At 31.4% G+C, this 20167-nt stretch overlaps 1 protein-coding gene across 2 annotated transcripts in view; it reads right to left on the reverse strand.

Annotated features, from left to right (window-relative positions):
- LOC134693976 (cilia- and flagella-associated protein 65-like) overlaps positions 1-20167 on the reverse strand; it is a 52267-nt gene that overhangs the window by 24453 nt on the left and 7647 nt on the right. For both annotated transcript variants that reach the window (XM_063554962.1, XM_063554961.1), the window contains exons 10-27: positions 19518-19633; positions 17686-17835; positions 16158-16286; positions 15230-15298; positions 14226-14318; positions 12704-12784; positions 11696-11750; positions 11412-11497; positions 10446-10572; positions 9736-9904; positions 9239-9377; positions 7800-7939; positions 7296-7380; positions 6454-6612; positions 2770-2935; positions 1898-2026; positions 1366-1522; positions 873-941 (exon numbers count right to left, since the gene is read on the reverse strand). In XM_063554962.1, the coding sequence (XP_063411032.1) occupies positions 873-941; positions 1366-1522; positions 1898-2026; positions 2770-2935; positions 6454-6612; positions 7296-7380; positions 7800-7939; positions 9239-9377; positions 9736-9904; positions 10446-10572; positions 11412-11497; positions 11696-11750; positions 12704-12784; positions 14226-14318; positions 15230-15298; positions 16158-16286; positions 17686-17835; positions 19518-19633 (2119 nt within the window). The remainder of the gene's footprint in view (positions 1-872; positions 942-1365; positions 1523-1897; positions 2027-2769; positions 2936-6453; positions 6613-7295; positions 7381-7799; positions 7940-9238; positions 9378-9735; positions 9905-10445; positions 10573-11411; positions 11498-11695; positions 11751-12703; positions 12785-14225; positions 14319-15229; positions 15299-16157; positions 16287-17685; positions 17836-19517; positions 19634-20167) is intronic.

Here is a 20167-nt window from a genome sequence, read left to right on the forward strand (position 1 = left end):
CTGTGGATTCCTATATTTTCAGGGATACTGTGGATTGATGCATATTCGTTAGATAACAATTTTCTTGTCTTCAGTTGTTACAGGTGAACCACAAAAATTAAAATATTCAAAGAATTGTAAATTTTCTATAGGTTTGTATGCAGACTTTGGCAAAACCATGATTAACTCAAATATCCATGAAAATACAAGCATTTAACAATCCACGAAAATAAATGAATCGACAGTATTTGATTTCATTGTTTTGACAAACTTTGAAAACAAGCCTATTGAAAATTTATACTTTGTTGAATACTGTGGATTCATTTATTTTCGTGGGTACCAATTTTCGTGGATTAAGAAAAACTTGCATATTCATGGATATTTAATTTCGTGGTTTTGCTGAAGTCTGCATACAAACCTATACAAAAATTATCATTCGATGAATATTTGATTTCGTGGTTTGACTGTGCCCACGAAATCCACGAAAATTGGTATCCAACGAATAATAATGAATCCACAGTTTAGAAATTTGTAGTTTACCATTACCAAGGAAATCCATAAAAATTGTTATCCCCAGAAAAATGAACCCATAACAAGTTATATATCTTATATAACAGATAAAAAGAAAACTTAGTAAGATCAATAGTTATCAACATGATCAAAGGTACCAGGATTATAATTTTGTACGCCAGACATCATTTCGTCTACATAAAACTCATCAGTGACGCTCATATCAAAATATTTATTAAGCCAAACAAGTGCAAAGTTGAAGAGCATTGAGGATCCAAATTCCAAAAAGTGGTGCCAAATACAGCTAAGCTAATTTTAGTTGTAAGTATTTTTGTAAATATTTTTATGAAACCAACTCCTGATGTTTTGTAGATTATCCTTACCTGTGCCTTGTAGCTACACTGTATCTCAGTTCCTCAGCAGATGGATCTGAATCCAAACAAACGTTCATACTGAAATAAAAAAAAAAAAGAAGACTTAAGAAAAAAATCTATCTCCAAAATATAGAAATATGTGTCTGAGGAAACAAATGCCCACAATCAAGCTTCAAATTAACTATAATTGGATTGAAAGACTGAATGATATAAAGACTGTAAGGTGGACTGTCTAGGGTAACACTTTATGCCGCAATCACCTACAGCTAGGGCATTAAAAAAAAACTCTTGAATAGAATAAAATACATCTATTCTTTAAATGTATGGGTTTTTTCCCATTCAGTCAAGATGACATATTTTTTAAAATGGCACATTATTTGTGATTTGTACTAATGATCCTGCCCAACCCAAATCAGGTACAGGAGAAAAATCTTTCAAAGAGCATTTATGAGTAAACATTTTCTTTTATGAAAACTGTGTAATTCTTTTCTTCAATACTTACTTGTCTAGAGAGAACAGACCCCATAACTGTTTCTTACTAATACCAATGGCACTACCATAGCAACGTGCATCAGTGACGGCCATGACAGGGAACACTCCAGTAGTCAACACATGACACAAATGTTGAGGTTCTGTGGCTGTCGGATGTGATGTTGTGGCTATAAATAGATTCAAACTTATGTCATTCATCAATTTTCCAAAATTAAGACTGAATTCTCATTCTTTGTTAAGTTTTAATTTTCTCTTGATCTATTTCTTTTTAGGACAACATTACATTTTGTCATTTGAAATATTTTGATTGAAATTTCAAAAATTCTATTGTGTATTTTTTTTCAAATTCAAAATTAGTATTTTGCAATTATTGTGATTCTACTTGAAATTTGTTTAGGAAGATTGAGATATATTCAAGCATTTACATTTTCAAGAGGAAATCACTTTTTTTTAATTAAACCTCATGGCTTTATTAAATAAATAAACATTTTTTTGCTTTGACCTCTTAATGTTAAAGTAAAAATATATATTTATACTGGTACCTTCCGGTGTCACAAGTTTATATGAAACAGAAAACTGGTACTGGACCCGTCTGACTGGTTTCACAGTTGCCATGATCACATGTTTAGATCTAGCTGGTAAGATACCTTCTGTTCTCTCTAACTGAAGAGCTGTAATAAAACAAACACAAGTTATAATTTCTTGCCTTTTAAAAATTTTCAAATACTTTTTTTGTCATAAAATTTCAGTTAAATCCCTAATAGTATTGCTTATATATCATGTCTTTTATAAATTTCTATGAGGTTCATAAACTGCGTTCATGCGTTTTAAGCAGGTATATTTCATATCTCACAAACTATTTTGGCAGTTCTTTTTACATACGAACACATCAAACGAATGGATAACAACTGTCATATTCCTGACTTGGTACAGGTTTTTTCTTATGTAGAACATGGTGGATTAAACCTGGTTTTACAGCTAGCTTAACCTCTCACTTGTATGACAATTAAGATTTATGTGTTCAAGCTCCCACCCTCAGTGTTGACAGGCTAGACTCTGCCACAAACTTGACTTATGTTTAACCCCGCCACATTATTTATGTATGTGCCTGTCCCAAGTCAGGATCCTGTAATTCAGTGGTTGTCGTTTGTTTAAGTGTTACTTATTTGTTTTTAGTTCATTTTTTTTACATAAATAAGGCCGTTAGTTTTCTCGGTTGAATTGTTTTACATTGTCTTATCGGGGCCTTTTATAGCTTACTATGCGGTATGGGCTTTGCTCATTGTTGATGGCCGTACAGTGACCTATAGTTGTTAATGTGTCATTTTGGTCTTTTGTGGATAGTTGTCTCATTGGCAATCATACCACATCTTCTTTTTTATATTATGAATTTATTTAGAAGATAATCTCCTACCTATTCTGTCATCTAAGGTTAGCTCCTCTGGATAAGGTCCAGTCATCGTCTGTTCTATAAATAGCTCGTAATGGAGACTACATGTACTCTCATTAGAAATTGTAATAGTCTTACAAGCTGAACTACCAACCACAACATCCCCAAATTCAATATATGTCTGGTCAGCCTAAAATAAAATATGAAGTATTGATTCTTGAAATCTTGGGGAAAAAAATAAAAAGATCCACTTATGAATATGTCTTTGACTTTAGATTGCAGGATTTCAAAATTCACACAAAACTTTAAAATCTTTGCTTTATGTATCTTTTTCAATTATTTTTTTTGTGTATATAAATGTATGTCTATTTTCAAAGACTACATCTATAAAAATGTATGTACTTTAAATCAAAAAGTTTTGCTTGAATTAATTAATACAATTGTATGATATAAATGTACAAAAATGTGAAATATAAACCATAGCAATTTCTAGAAATGCTTCATGCAAGTAAATAATGCATTCAAAATATTCAACATTTTTGCTACATCCTTCTCATCACAATTTTTGCCACAATAAAATTATCTACTGTAGAAAAAAAAGTGAATTTTCGAAAATATCCTTACAAAATAACCACTAAAAGAATTGTCAGTGGATTCCTTTAAGTCATAAGACACCTCAAATAAAAAAAAAATGCATATGTTTTTTTATAACTCAATGGATAGTTTTCATTATAAAACTTATGTACGTATACATTTTTTTCCGAAGAAAATTCTTTAATTTATTCATATTTAAAAGAAGTTTACTTTATTTTATTTGCTTCCTTCCGTATGCAAGGTGACCTCAATGTGACCCATCTCCTAAAAATCCAGTGATCACAATACGCATGGATGTCCTTAAAATAAACTATTATCTGAATTTACATGTTAAACACATGCTCAATTTCCATGCTTTTTTGTTGATTTTTTGTCGATTGTTGACAACCAGGTGACAATCGGTAAACTTCGGCTTCAGGTAGCAATAAACAGTTAGGAAAAAGTACTAAAATTTGCCCTTATGAATTTTACCATTCCCTTTTCATTGCTTTCTTGCAATATCAAGCTTACTGTTTGTGTCATATATGGGCATATGTATGGAATCAGAATCTTCCATATATTTTATTTCCAGTATATAAAATTGTAAAATATAATTTCTTTTTGGTGTATCCATGGCAACAATCTGCATTAATTTGTTATAAAATATTGCAAAAAGGGGGGGAAAGATGTCACATATTTCCCCAAAATTTGGCTAAAATTAGAATTTCAATCCCTTGAAGTAATACCTTTTCTGAAACTTTGTACATATACCATTCAGCAAATCCAATGAAAATCATATGTCTTTCGTCTCATTTTTTTGTAAAATTGCGTCAAAAACTTCGTGTAGAAAAAGAGTGTTTGTAAACAGTACAGTAATTTCTGGACCGATGGCCGGTCTAGCTATGAAAATACGGACTGTCAAACAGAAAACAGCCCATAAAACATGTAAAAAATAATCTTGATGCTCTTATAAACCATCTTTGAAGGCTAAATTAGCACTCATTTGTCTTAAAATGAATTTTATTACACAATAACTTTCCTATTTGAAAAATCCACAGGGGCCATAATGCGAAACTAAACTCCTAACTGTGTATTGCTACCTTAATAGTAAATATTTTTTTCAAATTCTCCCTTTTAAATTATTTTCTGAGTTCTGCTAGCTAAAACGAGTAAAATGGCCTTTTATTTTTGAAAATTGGTTGAGTAATGAATATTTTATGAAGGTTAGCAGTTGACACTGAAACGCGACAAAAACTGATTTTAAGAAAGGTGCCAAGTCAAAGTGTAAAATCTTGTCTCTACCTCAATTTTTAGCCGAATTTTAAAAACTGTACCTCTTTTGTCAGTTTTTTTATGTTGAATATCATAATAAGATCTCTCATGATGCAACATTGTACAAAATTTAGCAATTTTAAGCATAAAAATGTTAATCTTTATGCTTATTCCATACCAAAGACTTGATTAAAAAACTTGGTGATAGGGAATCAATTTCTTACATCTGATTTAACTATACATTTAATATATGCCAAAATGTAACATGAAATCTTGATAAAAACAATAACTTGATATATTCGCAAGAAAAAAACCAACGCGTTCAATACTTAGGCTACTACATGCAGCCCAATCCATCAGAAACAAGCGTTAAGCGGATAGAGTACAAATATAAGCCTAGTGTCAGAATGTCTAATTTTGGTTGCTAAGGACTGTAAACAATAAAATTGACACATATTGTCATTGTTAAACACTTAATTTACTCAGAAGTTGATTTTGAATCTAAATATCAATAGATTTGTGGCATGAAAACTCTTAAATTATACAATTCTGAGCTTGGTAAGTATGCCATAAGGTAGCAATAAACAGTTAGGAAAAAGTACTAAAATTTGCCCTTATGAATTTTACCATTCCCTTTTCATTGCTTTCTTGCAATATCAAGCTTACTGTTTGTGTCATATATGGGCATATGTATGGAATCAGAATCTTCCATATATTTTATTTCCAGTATATAAAATTGTAAAATATAATTTCTTTTTGGTGTATCCATGGCAACAATCTGCATTAATTTGTTATAAAATATTGCAAAAAGGGGGGGAAAGATGTCACATATTTCCCCAAAATTTGGCTAAAATTAGAATTTCAATCCCTTGAAGTAATACCTTTTCTGAAACTTTGTACATATACCATTCAGCAAATCCAATGAAAATCATATGTCTTTCGTCTCATTTTTTTGTAAAATTGCGTCAAAAACTTCGTGTAGAAAAAGAGTGTTTGTAAACAGTACAGTAATTTCTGGACCGATGGCCGGTCTAGCTATGAAAATACGGACTGTCAAACAGAAAACAGCCCATAAAACATGTAAAAAATAATCTTGATGCTCTTATAAACCATCTTTGAAGGCTAAATTAGCACTCATTTGTCTTAAAATGAATTTTATTACACAATAACTTTCCTATTTGAAAAATCCACAGGGGCCATAATGCGAAACTAAACTCCTAACTGTGTATTGCTACCTCAAAACACTAACTTTAATTACCTGCCATATTTTCACAACAACACTGACCGATTGAAGAAAAAATTGCCGATTATACGAAATTTACACGAAAAAAAATGATAAATTCTTGCACTGAAGACTAGGCTTATGATGTTTGTATGCATTGGTTCCAGAATTGGAAGAGCATTGTTTTTCACCGGTCACTCGTTTCTTATGACTTTAAACTATATTTGTTTTTTTTCCCTTTAATACATAAGAATTGTTTCTAGATTTGATGAGGTTAGGCTGGTAAACCCTTTTTTTTGCCAAGGACAAGAAACAATTATACAGGTGCGGATCCAGCCATTTTAAAAAGGAGGGTTCCCAACCTAGGACAAAAGGGGGGGTTCCAACTATATGTCCCCGTTCAAATGCATTGATATTCCAAAATAAAGGGGGGTTCCAACTATATATCCCCATTCAAGTGCATTGATTGTCCAAAATAAAGAGGGGTTCCAACTATATGTCCCCGTTCAAATGCATTGATATTCCAAAATAAAGGGGGGTTCCAACTATATATCCCCATTCAAGTGCATTGATCGTCCAAAATAAAGAGGGGTTCCCCCTAGATCCACCGCTGTTATATATCTGTTTTCTTTGGCTATTACCTTGATATCTCCAATAGTGCCTTCACCAATAGCTCTAATATTAAATTCCTTTTTCTTTCCACCAGACGATGTACTGCTGAATCCCTGTCCCCAGACAATCAGGCTAGGCTTCATCACATATTTCTCCTTAGATGTTGGAGTAAATGACCAAGCATGTGTCTAAAATACAAAAAAAAAATATTACTGACTTTATATTAATCAAACATTTGCAGACTTATGGAGATTTAGAGCTTGTCAAATTGGAAAGACTTATGTCTGTTGTTAAAATGATGCATATTTTTTCTCTACGACTAGGTGTCTTTTTGTTTCTTGTGAAACTGTGAATTCATTTATTTTCGTGGGTACCAATTTTCTTGGATTAAGGAAAACTAAGGAAAACTTGCAAGTTCATGGATATTCAATTGGTTTTGCCAAAACCTGTATACACACCTACAGATAAATTTGTCATTCATTGAAAATTCAATTTTGTGGTTTATCTTTACCCACAAAATCCACTAAAATTGGTATCAAAAGAAAAACAATGAATTCACAGTAAACTGGTTTGGTCTACTAAAATAATATTCTGTAACAATCTGTATAAAATTGACTTTTCAATAAATGTGTGAACACAAGAACATTTTTTTTACAACACAAGAAAAAGCAAAATTTTGAATTCTCTGAAAAAATTAAGGCAATGCAGTTTCAAACTGTTTCAAAACAGCTCCAACTATGAAATTAATCGAAAAATGTTGGTTGATATAAGATTATTTTTTTAAACAGCTCACCCATAATATGGGCAAATAAAGCCACAAGTCTCAACTAAGTTAAAATAAAGTTATTGTGCCTTTGAGATTAAAACATACCTGATTTTCATTTGGCTGAATGATGCCACAATCTGGAGTTACTGACAATAATTTCTTATCTGCAAATTTAAACTTCCATTCAAATCTGAAAACAAAATGAATAAAAAATTATCTCTCTATGTCAATAAGTATATTTATTTAAATTTTTTTAGGGTTTGTATTTTTCCCCGTCTTGTTAACAAACAATATACAGAATAGTTCTTTAAAAGACAAAAGACATATAGAGGTGAATCAGAAATATTGCTGGGTTTTATTTTACTTAAAAATATTTGCATAAATGTTTTCAGTTTCAACATTTAAAAATTTGAAAAAATTTGAAAAAACTTCAAGGATTCTTATATCAAAGAAGAAAAGTTGTTTAAATTCAATTGTAAAAACATTCTTGAAATGCAATATTCGTTTATTTGTTGACCTCAAAGGTAGGTGAAGGTTAAGGTTTAGGATTGTGGTTGAGGTTAGAGGTCAGGGTCAGAGTTTATAGGTTAAACTTTAAATTAACCATACCTTAGAGGTATCCTAGAAATATTTTTGATGGTGTAACATTGTTTTGAGAATGTTCCGATACAAGTTTCTCTGAAATATAAACATCCATCTGTATCTAACAAGACTTCTGGGGATTCAGCCGATCCCCATACTTCAAGCTCCTGAAAGATCAAGAAAGAAAGAAAAATGATTTAGAAATAAAATTATGTCCATTGTACAAGTATGTCACACTTGCACATTCATATTTTGTATGTTCTGTGAAATTGGGGTTAAAACTCTAATTTGACATTAAAATTAGAAAGATCATACGAAACATGTTTTTTTATTAGATGTACTAAATTTCTAGTCGATTTGACTTCAATTTTATCAAAAACTACCTTGACCAAAAACTTTAACCTGCATCAGAACAGACAGATGAACGAACATATTAACAGACGAACGGATGCACAGAGCAAAACATATAATGCCACTAAGTGGGGCATAAAAGTCAGAACAATTCTACCTAGGAACTAGTTTTGAAACTGCAAAAAATGTGCGGGAATTTCTCACTACATTGAAGACCTGTTGGTGACCTTCTGCAGTTGTTTTTTTATTTGGGCGGGTTGTTGTCTCTTTGACACATTCCCCATTTCCATTCTCAATTTTATTGATGGTTCACAAAATTAAAATGCAGATTTACAATTGGCTTCTATATGCAATGTTAACTGCTCCACATTCTGTTTGTACCCGTCCCATATCAGGAGCCAGTTATACTATAGTTTTGGTCCATGTCTTTCATTTTTTTTCTTTTCTATTGGTTAGTGCATTAATCAGATTGTTTTAGTTTTCTTGGTGGAAATTTGTTCAGGACCTTTTATAGCTGACAACTGTGGATTCATTGATTTCGTGGGTATTAAATTTCGTGGATTGAGAAAGACTTGCATTTTCATGGGTATTTGATTTTGTGGTTTGGCCAAACTCTGCATACAAAGCCTACAGAAAGTTTGCCTTTCATTGATCATTAGAATTCATGGTTCCCCTCGTTTGACTTGTATCACATACATTTCATTATTTTCTATACTTCTGATTGCTTCTTTTGTTGTACATTCTGACCTTATCACATACATATCATTAATTTCTATAGTTTTGATTGGTTCTCTTTTTGGTACATTTTGACCTTATCACATACATATCATTAATTTCTATAGTTCTGATTGGTTCTCTTTTTGGTACATTCTGACCTTATCACATACATATCATTAATTTCTATACTTCTGATTGATTCTCTTTTTGGTACATTCTGACCTTATCACATACATATCATTAATTTCTATAGTTCTGATTGGTTCTCTTTTTGGTACATTTTGACCTTATCACATACATATCATTAATTTCTATAGTTCTGATTGGTTCTCTTTTTGGTACATTTTGACCTTATCACATACATATCATTAATTTCTATAATTCTGATTGGTTCTTACCTTGTTGTACTTTTCATTGTCATTCAGCCGTAACATCAAGTTATGTTTATACGTTCTGACCTCTGCTGGTGTACATTTCACAACGAAGGTCATCATTTCACCTTTCATCAAAGCTTTGGCAGGCTTCACAGAATAAACACTGAAATAGAAAATATACAAAAATGTATTTCTTTTAAAAAAGCTATTTATTGTTAAAAAAGATTACTTCCTCCAGAAAACTTTTTTGGTTTAAACAAAATATATAATTTTATCAAAAAGACTATTATCTCTGGAAAACTGTTAGAAAATCAAGTAAAAGAATGAGTTACAAATATAGAAAAATAGAGCACTATCTACAGAATTTAACTTTTATGTTTAATTAGTATCCATGATATTAAAGGTTAATATTGCTGCAATCTTAATTACAATGCTTGAGCAAATGTTTATATATTGCAAGAAAGCCAACCAAAATCTTAATTTACATGCATTAGGAATTTAGCTCTAATGGTTTTACTTACTTGTTTGGATCTTTCTGTACATCAAAGAAGATAGGTGTTGTCCCATTGTTTCTCATCTGTAACGTTCTGTACGCTGATTCTTTGGTGTTTACAGCTGGGAATACCAAACGTGATGTGTCTAATGTAAATCTGGGTAGGAATGTCTCATTGTTTGGCAGGAATGTCTGACCTGAGAGAAAAAATTGTTTAATAGTTACAGATTATTAAACATTCAGTTGTTAGCATGAATTCTTAATTACTAAAATAATGCATTCTGAATTTCTGTATATTTTTTTTTACATTTCATAGTAGAATATTATTAGCAAAAGACAATTTCTGCAATCTACTCTTAGAGATACTGCCAATATATTATCAATTGTGGATTCCCAATTTTTATGGATTTTAATTATGGGGAAGTGGTAATTTTCTGTAAAGTTTGAATGCAGACATTTTTGAATTGGAAAATCTAATTATTATCAAAAGCAATTTATTTTTCACCATCCACTAAAAATTGATACACACACAAATCATTTAAAGAATCCACAATTTTCATTCTGTTGCACTTCATCATAATAATTTCTCAATCTACAGCATTGTATTTACACTCATGACAGTTGACAGAGCAATTTAAGTTCATCATATCTCAGCAACTTTTTTTTTGTTTAAGAATAATGCAGGTGGTTTTTTTTCAAAGTACTTATGTTTCCTTTACTATTATCAACACAACATACCTGAACAAGTTAGATTTAAACACCACGGTGGAAAGTGTGTTGTATCTTCTACCAGACGGAAATCTCTTAAACTCTTGTAATATGCAAAACATTCCAATTCTGATCCGTAAAATTGATTTGGTGCATTCTAAACAAAGAAATACAGGAAAATTAGAGAGGCAAAACTACACAATTGATGTATCTGTAAAGTTAACATTTTTTTTAACAGTATGGTGAAGATTAAGCAATTTTTTTATATTTTCATAAAACATGTAGTTGAAATGTTTGGTTGGCTTGCTTTCTTTGTTTGTATGAATTTTTGCTCATGCATTATAATTAAGATTGACATCTGCAATCAATCAATAGGCAGGGCTTCAGCTTTTATATATAAACAAGATTGTGTCCATAGTACACGGATGCCCCACTCGCACTATCATTTTACATGTTCACTGGACCATGAAATTGGGGTCAATACTTTAATTTGGCATTAAAGTTAGAAAGATCATATCATAGTTAACATGTGTACTAAGTTTCAATTTGATTGGACTTCAACTTCATCAAAAACTACCTTGACCAAAAACTTTAACCTGAGCTTCACACTATCTTTTTCTTTGTTCAGTAGACCATGAAATTGGGGTCAATACTTTAATTTGACATTAAAACTAGAAAGATCATATCATAGGGAACATAAGTGTACTAAGTTTCAATTTGATTGGACTTCAACTTCATCAAAAACTACCTCGACCAAAAACTATAACCTGAAGCAGTACGAACTAACGGACGAACGAAAGGAGGCACAGACCAGAAAACATAATGCCCCTCTACTATCATAGGTGGGGCATAAAAAGAAGATGTGGTGTGATTGCAAATGACACAACGCTCCTCAAGAGACTAAATGACACAGAATTTAACAACTAAAGGTCACTGTACGGCCTCCAACAATTATACTCTGCATTGTATTACATATCCAATAACAAAAATACTTACAGGTTTGAATGTGACCTGGAAGGCACATGACTTCAGTGGTGGTATATCCATAGATAAAGGCATCACACAAAATGTTTTCTCATGTCCTGCAAAAGGTCAAAAGTTATCATCTTTTTTAAACAAAATAATTTTAACTTAAAAAGATTGACATCTTCAGAAATAAAGAAATTGATTAAATTAGATGTCCTTTCTCTGTGGGAGATTTCAATGCTTTTAAAAAGGTTGTGATTTTTTTTCAAATCTTAGTCAGGATAAACAATATTCATTGATAATATTAGAGTTACCTCCCATCCACTGCACAGTTATCTTCCCTTTAGTATGATTGGTAATGTTGATCACCTGAAAATAAAAATAAATTCTAAATCATTTAAAACGATTTTAAATCATTAAAATAATCATCACTGATATAATAAATATTTTTTGTTAAAAATGGCACTTTCGCCCAATATTCTACAATGTGTGTACAAATGTACCAGAAAGCCCTGAAATAATTGCCCAAATCACTCTTTTTATTGTATCTAAATATTTAAGACAGGGAGCAAAGGTTGATACAAAACTAATAAACCATGGAACTTTCAAGCATTCACATAAGAACACTCTTCTATAATGTCAACTGCAGATATCAGTCAGATGGGAAAATTTTGAGATCTGGTAATTTATATTGCAAAAAAAAATAAGGCTTTATCCAACAGGTGCTTTACAAATATGTCACAGTCAATGTGCGTAATATATCTTTTTAAGAAATGCTGTAGCTCATGTGTGTTTTGTTGAAAAATGTGTGTGATATGGCTAATTCAGGTCAATATTAAGACTCTGTGTTAATGACATCAACTTTACACATAACACAGGACATTTCTCTATTAAAGTGTTCATAGATATAGGAAGATGTGGTGTGAGTGCCAATGAGACAACTCTCCATCCAAATAACAATTTAAAAAGTAAACCATTATAGGTTAAAGTACGGTCTTCAACACAGAGCCTTGTCTCACACCTAACAACAAGTTATAAAGGGCCCCAAAATTACTAGTGTAAAACCATTCAAACGGGAAAACCAACAGTCTAATATACACATGTTATATAGTCTATATACACATGTTATTTTATCAATAAAATTAATATATTTTGAATGGATTGAATAATGTTAGAATTTTGGGGCCATTAATAATGTCTGTCATCGTGTCACCTTCATTGGTTGGACAATAATACATCTTTTTTTTTTAAAAAAAGCTTTTGGTTATGTAAGCATTGAAGATGATGGTGCAGACCGTTTGGGCCCTTTTTAACAAACTCACCTTATTTTCAATAGTTCTAATATTCTGGCAGTTACCAAAATCAATGTTGTTGGTCTCCAAACTCACATGAGGAACAAAGTTCTAAAAAAGTACAAAAAAAATAATATGTTTTTAAAAACTTGAGATAGAAAAATACATGAAAAGAACTAATAAAACATTTAGAATATTTTAAAAAGCAACTGGATCTTTTCTCAACATATTTAATGAAAAATTAAATATTTTTTAGGTTGGGTTTGCGTTTCTCAGTCTTTAATTTTATTTGTTGTGTTTTGTGTACTATTATTCGTCTGTTGGTCTTTTATCCTTTTTACCCATGGCATTGGCAGCTCATTTTTTACTTATGCGTTTGATTGTCCCTCTGGTATCTTTCGCCTAGCTTTTTAAACAAAATGTAGAATTCATACTGGAAATGGGTAATGTGAAGAAAGAAAAACAAATGAGCCGTTAAAGCATGACTGTTCAGCCTTTAGTTATAGTTTTCTTTATCTTTGTTTTTATTTCATTTTTAACAATTGCTAAGGCTTTTCTACCTCAGGCATAGATTATCTAAGCTGCATTTGGCAAAACTTTTAGGAATTTTGGTTCTCAATGCTCTTCAACTTTGTACTTTATTTGGCCTATTTAACTTTTTTTTATTCGAGCGTCACTGATGAGTCTTTTGTAGACGAAACGTGCGTATGGTGTATATATATGCAAATTTATTCCTGGTATGTATGATGAGTTTATTTGCTGTTTCTTTGGAATTTTGAAAGTTTGATAGCTTTATTTTTTTCATCACTTCACCAAGTTAGTAATGTGCCATTCCTAATCAATTTGTTGTTGTTAGTTTCTGTTAGGTGCGTTTCTCTCTCATATAATATATGAGAGAGCCGTGGTGTAGGGGTTAGAGCATCAGACTACTAACACAAAGGTTCCTGGTTTGATTCCCGTCTGGGATGAAAATTTCAGCTCTCCCTTGACACCATTTGCTATTATGGTCTTGAGGAAACGATGACAGTCCATCGGAGGCAGACCATAAATGGCTGACCCGTGTTCAGAGAGAGCCATATCTCTTGCACGTTAAAGAAATCCTTAAGAGCAGGCTAATGCCACTACAAGGCAGCACTCGCACCCGCAAAGTAGAAAGGGATTAATATAAGTTGCAAAACTTGTTTCCCAATCCACTATAAATAAATATGTTATAACATGTTTAACCCCGTTGCATTTTTGCGCCTGTCCCAAGTCAGGAGCCTCTGGCCTTTGTAAGTCTTGTATTATTTCAATTTTAGTTTCTTGTGTACAATTTGGAAATTAGTATGGCGTTCCTTATCAGTGAACTAGTATATATTTGTTTAGGGGCCAGCTGAAGGACCCCTTCGGGTGCGGGAATTTTTGCTACATTGAAGAACTGTTGGTGACCTTCTGCTGTTGTTTTTTTCTACAGTCGGGTTGTTGTCTCTTTGACACATTCCCCATTTCCATTCTCAATTTTAATAAACTAAATATACCCCATATGTCCTTTTACTCAGTCAGATATACTTACAATAACATCACAGTGGAACCCGTCGTTGAAATATTCGTCCATTGGATGGACCGAGTGTATTGACTGTGGATTGTGTGGATGTTCTACTTCCGTCTAAAAAAGAAAAAAACAAATAAATGAAGATATTTTTATGATTACAAATCATATGAAACAAGAGTTTATACTTAAAGAAAAATTCAAATTCTAAATTTAAACAATAATAATAATCTCACATTCTTGTCTATTGTTCAACAAAAGCAATACTAGAGTCTTCAAAAACAGTCCCAAGTACTAAGTGCTCCATTTTGCTTTTCTACTATTGTATGGGTTAATTCAATTTTAAAACATTTTAGCTGAAAATATCATTTTCTTTGTTCAGTAGACCGTGAAATTGGGGTCAAAACTTTAATTTTTGAATTAAAATTAGAAAGATCATATAGTAGGAAACATGTGTACTAAGGTTCAAGTTGATTGGACTTAAACTTCATCAAAAACTACCTTGACCAAAAACTTTAACCTGAACTTCACACTATCATTTTCTATGTTCAGTGGACCATAAAATTGGGGTCAAAACTATAATTTGGCATTAAAATTAGAAAGACCATATCATGGGGAACATGTGTACTAAGTTTCACGTTGATTGGACTTCAACTTCATCAAAAACTACCTTGACTAAAAACTTTAACCTGAAGCAGGACGAACGGATGGACAAATGGATGCAAAGACCAGAAAACATAATGCCCCTCTACTATCGTAGGTGGGGCATAAAAATGTACACAGAAAGAGGATAATACAATAAAACTAATAGTGTAAATTCAGAAATTATGCGTTCATTTATTATTGCGATTTTGTCAATTTCATCTTAATGCAATTTTAATTTTTACGATTTTGGGAAAAGTCATGCTTTATTCAGTAAAAATATTACAAAATGCAAGTTTTAATTATTGCGTTTACATCTCTTTCGCATTATTCGCAATAATAAAAACCTCGCAATAATTTCTGAATTTACAATAATAAGATATTACCTCTGGTATCATAACTGCTCCAGCGTCATCTATTTCCAGTTTGTTGCTCCTAACTAACTCATTCAGTTCCTGTGAAAAAGAATAAAATAACTAGAAAAACGTCCATTTGTCAATTACCTAATTTGATTCTGTTATTACACACTTTTTAAAAAAATTACTTCCCTTTGCCAATCGTAGACTGGTTCTATACTGGACAAAATGGCTATTGCCAATGCTTGCATAGCATGATAAGTTGAAAGTGATGTATCACTGATTTCACTAATTTTTCATGAAAAATAATTTCTGGTGACGAAAGAATTTAGGTAAACAACAGGTATTTAGAGATAAATTCATCATAGATACCAGGACTAGATTTTGTATATACGCCAGAAGTGCGTTTCGTCTACAAAACACTCATCAGTGACGATCAAAAGAGTTCAAAAGGCCAAATAAAATCCGAATTTTAAGAGCATTAAATACCAAAATTCCTAAACATTTTGCAAAATAAAGCTACGGTTATCTTTGCCTGAGGTAGAATAGCCTTAGTTTTTCAAAAATTCAAAATTTTGTAAACAGTTAATTTATAAATATAACCATATCAGTGATAATTCATGTCAGCACAAAAAGTGCTGAGTACTGGGCTGATGATAGTTTTGTATATATGCCAAACGCGCGTTTTGTCTACAAAAGGCCAAATGTGACGCTCAAATCAGAAAAAGTTCAAAAGGCCAAATGTGACGCTTAAATCAGAAAAAGTTCAAAGGCCAAATGTGACGCTCAAATCAGAAAAAGTTCAAAAGGCCAAATGTGATGCTCAAATCAGAAAAAGTTCAAAGGCCAAATGTGACGCTCAAATCAGAAAAAGTTCAAAAGGCCAAATGTGACACTCAAATCAGAAAAAGGCCAAATGTGACGATCAAATCCAAAAAAGTTCATAAAATGTTTTTACCTCCGGTGGGTATGTAGACAGGCCTCTTTCTACATGACATTTATATCGGTCTAAATGTTTAGATAATAATACTGCTGGTTTCACTGTTTCTGAATGACATGTTCCTATAAGGTCTAAAAACAATGGTCCCTGAAACAAATACATAATTAAGTCAGACAAGTAAAAGTGCATTTTAAATCTAACTGAATATAGTATAAAATAATAATTTATTTTGTTTGCATTTAAGGAGGATCGAGGGTATAAAAATTTCAGAAAAAAATTGAACATTTGTTTTTCATTACAAATTTTATTTGTTACCTTTTGTAGTTGTTACTTTATCATATGGAACAAAAATCATACAAAACAATCAATTCGTGTTGGCCCCAGATGACTTTTAAAATGTATACATCATTGAAAAAGTTCCAAATTATCTCCCTTTGGTGAAAAAATGCCATTTTTTGGCTTTAAAATTGAAATATCTTTTTCAACTCATCGGTGACCTATATTTTTTAATATAATTTCCATATAATCTGTACTCTAACTAAATTATTGTAAAATTTGAGCGATTTCTGTAATAAATTTCGTTTTTTATTTCGATATTAACTTTATTTCTCCTATTACTTCAACAGAAAAAACCCACTTTTACAAAAATGTATTCTTCTTTCGAAAGCAGATTGTGAACGAAAATGAACGGTGACCCCACTTTTTTATTTTATTTTTCTATTAACTATAAGATAAAGTTCATTTATAGAAAAATATAGAGAAATCCTATATAAATAATTTAGACCCGCGAACCCCCTTAAAGGATTTTTTGTTGTTTGGCAATATTAAAACAGGACTATTTTCTTCATATTTTGTTTACCTTGCGCAATGCATTTACATTTACAGTCAAATGAAAGGAATAGGGAAAATTTCAGGCAAGAAAAAAATAGACAAATCAAAATTTACCTAGATGTTACTCATCAAGGAATCAGAATATCAACAAGTATTTAAGGATGAACCAAACAACACATGATTTGATAAATGCACATTACCTATCAGGGGCCTTTTTAAAAATAAGAAGATGTGGTATGATTGCCAGAGAGACAACTTTCCATCAAAGACCAGACATATAAGTTAGCAACTTAATAGGTCACCCTTACCTATCAATGATTTTTTTTAGACAAGTTGAAAATTCTTGGATTAGTTATTTTTGTAATTACATCAACGTTAAAAGTAAATAATCAAATTAGAAAATGCTATTTCGTTTGTGTAAAGTTAAAAAAAAAAAAGTATCATTTTTTATATTTGACTTGCAAATCATCCTATTATTATATAACAAAACAATGTGATATCTTCAACAAATATATCAGACACATTCTACAACTTATACAACCCTATACTTTATATAGGAAGATGTGGTGCGAGTGCCAATGAGACAACTCTCCATCCAAATAACAATTAAAAAAAAAGTAAACCATTATAGGTCAATGTATTGCCTTCAACACGGAGCCTTGGCTCACACTGAACAACAAGCTATAAAGGGCCCCAAAATTACTAGTGTAAATACCTGATTGTGGACAATGCATGCCAGCCGTTTATAATAGTTGATTGGATGAACTGGAAAGAACTTTATTATCACTGTTATAGTGCTGTTAGCTCGGACTGTTCCTGTTAATTTCTCAAATTTGAAAACACTTTCTTCACAGTCAATCATAAACTGAAAAAAATATAAGTACAATAAAAGTATGATCAATACATTTTCTAGTTAAGTCTCGGATGTAAACATGAGGCTGATTTCAAGAATAAACAATGGAGGCAGAAAAAATATAAAAATCATACTATCATATTATGTTAATGGTTGTAAATCACAGATTTAACTGCCACAAATAAAGTTATTGAAATTGATATTTTTATAGTCAAATCTTAATAAAGATTTATTCTGAAAGCCTTTCTTACAAAATTTATCTTCATCTTTGATTAAGGTGGTAGACCTAGGTTAAGGGGAATAACTCTTAAAATCATCAGTACGTTTGTGTCAGCCATTTCCATAAATACGTTCTAAGCTTCTAGGATACATAGATTATTTTCAATATGTTTCAGGTAAATGCTTAAGGTTCATCATAACCTTTTGGCTAATATTGCCGTATTTACAACCCAAATTTTACTCTGAGTACAGACTAACCTATGCACGTGCAACAGTTTTAAGGGATGGCAGGAACTAGATATATAAATTTTAAATGCATTTTATGTTGAAGAAAATTATAAACTTTTCTAGATTTTGACTTCCAGTTTTTTTCGTTCTTGCAGAAGGTGCAAAAATTAACTAAGTAGTGAAAACGATTGAGAAGCTCCCCTCATATAATCAATGTTGTGTGTAGTATTGATTTAAATGGACAATGGATGGACAATAGACACCTGTAAACAATAGGTGATTTAAACTGTGTAACTGAGTGGACCGTATCAAATGAAACTCGGGTGTTTGTTTATTTTGCTATCTTCTGCAGACTGAAAAAAACTGGACATGAAAATCTAGGTAAGTTTTTAATTTTCTGAAACGTAGATTTCGTATAACTTTTATATATCTAGTTCCTGCCATGCCTTAAAACTTTCCTGGATGTACCAGTTTGTCTGTACTCATAGTATTTTTTTAGGTGTAAACACGGCCATATTTTTCAATTCCTTATGATGAACCTTAAAATACATTAATGAACTTTACTATTACAAAAGCATCACTGAATTAAAGAGTTTTCTCCCTTAAGCAAAAATTATTTGTTTATCTTATTTATTTACTTCAGTTTTCTAATTACTATATTTTTTTTACACTTTTATTATCAATAATTTCTCCTCCTATTTTTTCTCCAATAATCCAATCAAAACACATGTAACAAACAAGAATGTGTCCAAAGTACATGGATGCCCCACTCGCACTATCCTTTTCCATGTTCCATGGACCATGAAATTGGGTAATAATCTAATTTGGCATTATAATAAGAAAGATTATACTATAGGGAACATATGCACTAAGTTTCAAGTTGATTGGACTTCAATTTTATCAAAAACAACCTTGACCAAAAACTTTAACCTGAAATTCCCACTTTTATTTTCTATATTCAGTGGACCGTGAAATTGGGGTCAAAAGTCTAATTTGGCTAAAAGTTATAAAGATCATATCATAAGCGACAAGTGTATTAAGTTTCAAGTTGATTGGACTTCAGCTTCATCAAAAACTACCTTGACCAAATACTTTAACCTGGTAACGAACCACAGACGGAATAACGGACAAACAAACGGAGCCACAGACCAGAAAACATAATGCCCCTCTACTATCGTAGGTGGGGCATAAAAACCTGCTTTTTTCCCTATCCCTAACCAATAGCTGCATTTGTAACTTAACTATACCTGGAACTGAGCATCTACATCTGAGTTGTTAACAATATCAATAGTCTTTGTTCCAATCCGTCCTGAATCAATTTGCATAAAATTGATCGTTGGTGAACTAAGTTGAACAAATGGACCTATAAAAAATCATAAAATTTCATACTTATATACTATAAAATATCATAAAATATATACTTTATATATAGATTCCACAACTGCAACAAGTGTGTTACGATATTTCTCCACTCGAGACAGTTAAATTTTAATATTTAAAGTGCAAGGTTTTGCCGAGCTTTTTAAATAGTTAAAATTTAAATATTGAGAGTGTAGAAAAAAATATATCATAAAACACGAGTTATAGTGGTGGAATCTGTTTCTCTAATGATTTTTATCCTTCTTTTAGAAGAAAGTTGTGTACTTTTTATGTGATGTCATCAGGCATTGTTGCCTTTTTTCAAGATGCACAATAGGAAAATTCAGAAGAAATAAAGTAAATTTAACAACACAATAAAATTTCGACCAATCATTTGCTGAGAACAAATTTTTCACTAGAGATTAGAAATATTTTTCTCACACCAGTCAGGAAATGTGAATATAGCATGAAAATTAGAGAAATTCAGATATTATATGCTTTTATCATAATAAATCTTGTACAACCAACAGATATTAAA

The sequence above is a fragment of the Mytilus trossulus genome, chromosome 13, assembly GCF_036588685.1.
Source record: "Mytilus trossulus isolate FHL-02 chromosome 13, PNRI_Mtr1.1.1.hap1, whole genome shotgun sequence".
Lineage (NCBI taxonomy): Eukaryota > Metazoa > Mollusca > Bivalvia > Mytilida > Mytilidae > Mytilus > Mytilus trossulus.